Source organism: Leopardus geoffroyi, chromosome E1, assembly GCF_018350155.1.
Source record: "Leopardus geoffroyi isolate Oge1 chromosome E1, O.geoffroyi_Oge1_pat1.0, whole genome shotgun sequence".
Lineage (NCBI taxonomy): Eukaryota > Metazoa > Chordata > Mammalia > Carnivora > Felidae > Leopardus > Leopardus geoffroyi.
The window spans coordinates 22,225,069-22,231,068 of NC_059330.1; the positions used below are offsets into that span (position 1 = coordinate 22,225,069).

Here is a 6,000-nt window from a genome sequence, read left to right on the forward strand (position 1 = left end):
CACGTCCTCCACTCATCCCTCATTGCTGCTGGAGAGGAAAGCCAGCAGGGCTGAGAGAGAAAGAGTGGCAGGCAGCTAAGAGGGGAGGGGAGGGGCTGGGGGAGAAGCCGGCAGCCAAGGGAGAGCTGGGCTCAGCTCAGTTCTGTAGAGATTGGGAAAAGCAAGGCCCGGTGGATCGTGGATGGGAGCCTCTCAAATTTGAATGTGCACATGAATCCCCTGAGGGCCTGTTCAAATGCAGATTCTGACCCAGTAGGTCTGGGAGGGGGCCTTCTGCAGGGGAACCAGCCCCTGCCCTGTCCCCCCCACCCCCCCCACACTAGGTGCTGCTTTGAGTCATGACGGGGGAGTGAACTCTGCAGCCAGACAGGCTGGGTTTAAATCCTGACTGCTGTTTACTAGCTGGGCCACCTTGGACTACTTACATAACCTCTCTGTGCCCCCGTTTCTTCGTCCACAAAACGGGCACGTTAACACTTACCTCATAGAATGGTTGTGAGGATTCATTAACACGGGCACAAGAGACCTGTGTGAAGGGATATTCTGGTTGCTGGATGCGTCCAGAGCAGTAGCAAAGCACGAGCCACGCCCTCTGCTCTCTCTCCAGAGCACGCTTCCCTGACAGTGAAATCTCCTGGTTTTAGCCTCTTGGGCAATCTGGATAGGCTGAACTTCCCAAATCCTCAAGTCCTGGCGCCCTTTGGCTTACTGGCGCCTCCCTCGGCTCACCTCTCTGCTCTCAAGTTTCAGGACGAGCAGCAAGGGGAACCAGGCCACACATTCCACAGGCTGCTTAGAAATCGAAATCACACCAGCTAAACCTCCGAGTTCATCTGCTTGCCGCACGGCTGTAAGGATACAATCTGGCCGAGCATTCTGGCAGTCTGTAACAAGGGCTGCCTTCGCTCCAGTTTAGAGCTGAGAACAGGGCCAGGTGCATGCCTGGCGCTGAGAGAGAGAGAGAGACGGCACTTGTCAGGATTTGACATCAGCTTCTCCCGGGCGTGCCCAGCAGAGGCCGGGAGGCACAAGGGAGAGTCAAGGAGGTGCCTTTCTAGGAGAGGAAAGGCTGGGGACTCCGGGCTCCAATCTTGTCAGAGACAGAAAGAACGGGGCAGGGAGGGGGCTTGCCCCTTTGCACGGCTCCCACCCACAGTGCAAGGGTGAGGAGTGACCCCCATGTGCCCCGCCCCCCCAGGTCGGCCCGGGAGAGCGAGGACGAAGATGAGGAGGAAGAGGAGCGTAGGCAGAGCGCCAGCCGCGGCTGCACCCTGCAGTACCAGCATGCCACTCTGCAGGTGTTCACCCAGTTCCACACGACATCGTCCGAGGGCACCGACCAGGTGGTCACCATGCTGGGCCCAGACTGGCTGGTGGAGGTCACCGACCTGGTCAGCGACTTTATGCGGGTGGGCGACCCCCGCGTGGCACGCATGGTGGACAGCAGCACGCTGGCGGGCCTGGAGCCAGGCACCACGCCCTTCAAGGTAGGCACAAGGCCAAGGCCAGCAGCTCTGTGGATCTGCGGGCAGAGAACACAGACGTTCCCGGGACGGGATCTCTAGGGCCTCTGGGGTCCACCCCAGCCGGCCCCCAAAACACACTCTCTTCCCCTCACCCCGCCCCTGCCCCCCCCCACCACCAGAAGTGAGCTCCTTCACTGCCCCCTTGGTGAAAGCTCTCCCTGCAAGCCCTATCAACCTTTACCCACCCGTGTAGATTGCTCGGCGTGTTCCCTGAGAGCAGGTGTGGATGCGGAGAGGCGGCAGAGGAGAGGGCCCAGGAAGGGGAATTCGGGGACCTTAGGAATTCAACTCTGACCCTCCTACAGCGGGGTGCCTGGGCAGAAACCATCCATCTAAGAGGTTGTGAATAATGGCCCCTGGGCTAGGATCTGCCCACAGACGTGATTTATCTGTAAAGCAGTGGATCCAGTGTTGAAATCTTGGGAGGTTTCTCATTTTTCAAAATCTAGATTTCTGGTTTTACAAAATACCAGGCCCGCATTCCCACCTGGCAATCATCAGCTGGTCGGTACTGGTCAGTACCTCCTTGACATGAGCGTGAGTTCTATCTGCCAAGGTCCCTACCTTACCCCTTTGTCTCTCTGACATCGAGGCCAAACATCAATGGCTATTTATCGCTGTGGGGGGGCTGTTGTTGACCTTAAAATCTGCCCACCTGTCTCATCCATGTTCCTGCCTGGCTCTGGCAAGCCCCTGACCCTCACCTGGCCTCTGGACCCTGGTTTCCTGTTGCAGCCCTAAGGCAGAGCCCAAGAGTCTTGCCCCCCCAGCCTACCCCCAGGGGTGGGCCTCTCTTGCAGCACTGGCTTTTCTTCCCAGGCTGGGAATTGGGGGGGTGCTCTCCTGGCCTTCGCCCATCCCTGCCCCACTCTGCCTCAGGTGGTGTCCCCACTGACGGAGTCTGTGCTTGGGGAGACGCTGCTAACAGTGACGGAGGAAAAGGTCAGCATCACACAGCTGCAGGCCCAGGTGGTGGCCAGCCTCGCCCTCTCCCTGCGGCCCAGCCCGGGGAGCAGCCACACCATCCTGGCCACCACGGCCGCCCAGCAGACCCTCAGCTTCCTCAAGCAGGTAACTGGATGCCCAGCCGGCCATTCTGGGGGCTTGGGGTGTGGAAGGAAGAAGGAAACTCCAGTTTTCCCTGGGGCCATGAGTCCCCAAGTTAGGGCTCGAATGGAAGATCTGTCTGCCCTTTGTGCCCTACACACCCGACCCACCCCATTCCCCTGCCATCTGCACCGGGAGTCTGGCCAAGGTCCCGCTTCTTGCATCTGCCACCAGAGATGCTCCTGCTGAGGGTTCCCCTTCCCAGATTCTCAGAGAACCCCCGTCACCTGTGCCTCCACCCCCAGGAATTACCCTCAGCCATCTCTGGAGCCCCAGTTACAGCCACCCCCCCCCCCCCGACAGATCCACCGGGGCGTAGGCTACAGGACAGAGGTACAAAGGTGACAGGCAGGAGCACAGGGAGCCAGAAGGCTGGTGTTGAGCACCGGGCCAAGGGTCCCCTGCCCCTAACCCGCTCCATGACCCCAGGCCAATCCCTTCTCCCTGGGCCCTGCTTCCTCATCTGCAGGAGGGGCAGTGCTCAGAATGTTTTAATGGAGGACAAAGGTGGGGTGGGGTGTGTGTTCTCAATGTCCACGTGTCTCATGGGGATGATCCCAAGGTCAGGCGTGGAGATATGGGGTTGCTCCTGCAGCAAAAGGGACTTGAGGTAGACCCAAGGCAGAGTATACGTTCAGCCCATCGAGGGGCGAAGGATAAAGTGGGCGAGGAAATTCTCAGGGCCATATGAGGCCATATTGAGCCCCTGACGCTCCCCACAACCTCCAGAGGAAGACTTCCTGCTCCTCCAACAATTCTCCCTAAGCACAGTTCCAGTGCTGGGAGTTACAGCAGAGAGGCAGAGTACCCCAGTCCCTGTCCTCATAGAGCTCAGCATCTGCTCGGTATCTCCCAGTGAAGCCAGCCAGGACTAGCTCTCTGACTCCTGTCCCTTCTCCTCCTCCTCCTCCTCTTCCAGGAAGCCCTCCTGAGCCTCTGGCTCTCCTACAGCGATGGCACCACAGCCCCACTCTCCCTGTACAGCCCCCGGGACTACGGGCTGCTGGTGAACAGCCTGGATGAGCGGGTGGCCACGGTGACCCAGGACCGGGCCTTCCCGCTGGTGGTGGCCCAGGCCGAGGGGGCGGGGGAACTGCTTCGTGCAGAGCTCACCATCGCTGAGAGCTGCCAGAAAACCAAGCGCAAGAGTGTGCTGGCCACGACCCCCGTGGGCCTGCGGGTGCACTTTGGGCGGGACGAGGAGGACCCCACGTACGACTACCCCGGGCCCAGCCAGCCGGGCCCCGGCGGGGGCGAGGACGAGGCCCGGGGAGCCGGCCCACCGGGCACCGCGCTGCCCCCAGCCGAGGCCCCGGGCCCGGGCACCGCCAGCCCCGCGGTGCCGCCCACAGAAGACTTCCTGCCGCTGCCCACCGGCTTCCTGCAGATGCCGCGCGGGCTCACGGACCTGGAGATCGGCATGTACGCGCTGCTGGGCGTCTTCTGCCTCGCCATCCTCGTCTTCCTCATCAACTGCATCGTCTTCGTGCTGCGCTACCGGCACAAGCGCATCCCGCCCGAGGGCCAGACCAGCATGGACCACTCTCACCACTGGGTGTTCCTGGGCAACGGGCAGCCGCTGCGGGGGCAGGCGGAGCTGTCGCCGCCCGCGGGCAACCCGCTGGAGACCGTGCCCGCCTGCTGCCACGGCGACCACCACAGCAGCGGCAGCTCACAGACCAGCGTGCAGAGCCAGGTGCACGGGCGGGGCGACGGCTCGTCGGGCGGCTCGGCCCGGGACCAGGCCGAGGACCCCGCCAGCTCGCCCACCTCCAAGCGCAAGCGGGTCAAGTTCACCACCTTCGCCACGCTGCCCACGGAGGAGCTGGCCTATGACTCGGTGCCCGCCGGCGAAGAGGACGAGGAGGACGAAGAGGACCTGGGTTGGGGCTGCCCGGATGTGGCGGGCACCACGCGGCCCACCGCGCCCCCAGACCTGCACAATTACATGCGCAGAATCAAAGATATGGCGTAGAGGCGCCGTCCCGCCCCCTCCCTCCGGGGGGGGGGTGGGCTCTGTGTGGGACGCGACCAGGACCCCTGCTCACACTGACGCAGGCGGGCCGAAGCGGATGTCGTACTCCCTGCCCCTGCAGCTTTGCTCTGTGCTGGGCGGCCGCCTGCCCCAGCTGGGCCTTCCCCGCCGCCACCTAGCACCATACCCAATTGTGCCACCGAAGGCGGAGGGCTCCTTCCTCAGGAGCTTGCTAGGAGGAAAGCAATCCTTGTTCGACTCTTTCCAAACCTCCTCCCATCTTAGACAACCCCCTGCCCCAAAAGTGAGGCATGGAGGCCAAGCTTGGGGTGAGGTGGGCCCACACTGTGCCCCGCCCCTGCCCCCCCCCCACGTCCCCTGTCTTCCCCCTGTGTGGGGGAGCTTGGGGGGGTCTTGTGTCACAAGCTGCACAAAGACTTTTCTCAAACCAATATTCAGGGATTTCTGTCCTGCAGGGTGGGGAGACGGCGGCTGCCCGCCCTGCGGAGGATCTTGCTGTGGACAAAACATGTGGGGGATGGGGGAGACACTTGTAGCATCTGCTGGCTTCCGGGTGCCCCCCACCCTCCAGTCCCTTCCCAGGACCTGGGAGCTGACCCTACAGAGGGGTCTGGGACCAAGCCAGGCACCTTCCTGAGATCTCAGGACTCCCTCCTCTATCCCCACCGGCTGTGGGCGGAGCCTAGAGGGGGAGGAGCCCTGGGCCGGCCCTGAGCAAGCCACACCCCAGCACTGTGGTCTGAGCGGTCCCCGGGAGGCACGGTCCCCCTGCTAAGCCCACAGCAAGGTCAACACTACGCCTTAGCCGCCCCTGTCGCTCTGCTGACCACTCCTCCCTCTCTGCAGGGGCAGCCACCCATCCCCCCAGGGAACGGAATCGGTGGGAGGGGGAGGGGGCACCAGGGGATGCTGTGGAGGACCTCGGGATGGGCAAAGGCAGCGGGGAGCCGGGCGTCTCCCTTACCCCTCCCAGCCCACAGCCACTTCTCTCTTGGGTTCTACCCACCACTGTGTCGGATTTTCTTAAATAAATGGGGGTGACCAGACTGGGGCGGGGCAGCAGCTCCCGGAGAACAGAAGGCGCATGGTGGCTGGCTCTGCGTCTGGTCCTTGTGCGTGCGTGCACACACACACACACACACACACACACACATGCGCACTGTGGACACACTAAATGACAGAGATCGACACCCCGCTGAACCTGGCTGCCCCTTCTTCCAACATCCACATCCCTTCGGGCCCTGTCTTGCCGAAGAGGGTGCCCACGTCCGGTGTGAAGGATTTGCTGGCCCAGAAATGTGCTCTTACAGAGAGGTAGCTCCCCTAGGAAATGCCAAGGTTGCCTCGGGAGGGTGGGGCAAGCCTCAGGGC

General features: G+C 62.4%; 1 protein-coding gene across 1 annotated transcript in view; it reads left to right on the forward strand.

Annotated features, from left to right (window-relative positions):
• TMEM132E (transmembrane protein 132E) overlaps window positions 1–5,712 on the forward strand; it is a 55,916-nt gene extending 50,204 nt beyond the window's left edge. Inside the window, exons 7-9 of the mRNA XM_045488098.1 lie at window positions 1,199–1,487; window positions 2,406–2,597; window positions 3,553–5,712. Coding sequence (XP_045344054.1) covers window positions 1,199–1,487; window positions 2,406–2,597; window positions 3,553–4,608 — 1,537 coding nt within the window. The 3' untranslated portion in view covers window positions 4,609–5,712. The remainder of the gene's footprint in view (window positions 1–1,198; window positions 1,488–2,405; window positions 2,598–3,552) is intronic.
• Window positions 5,713–6,000: the final 288 nt, after the last annotated feature.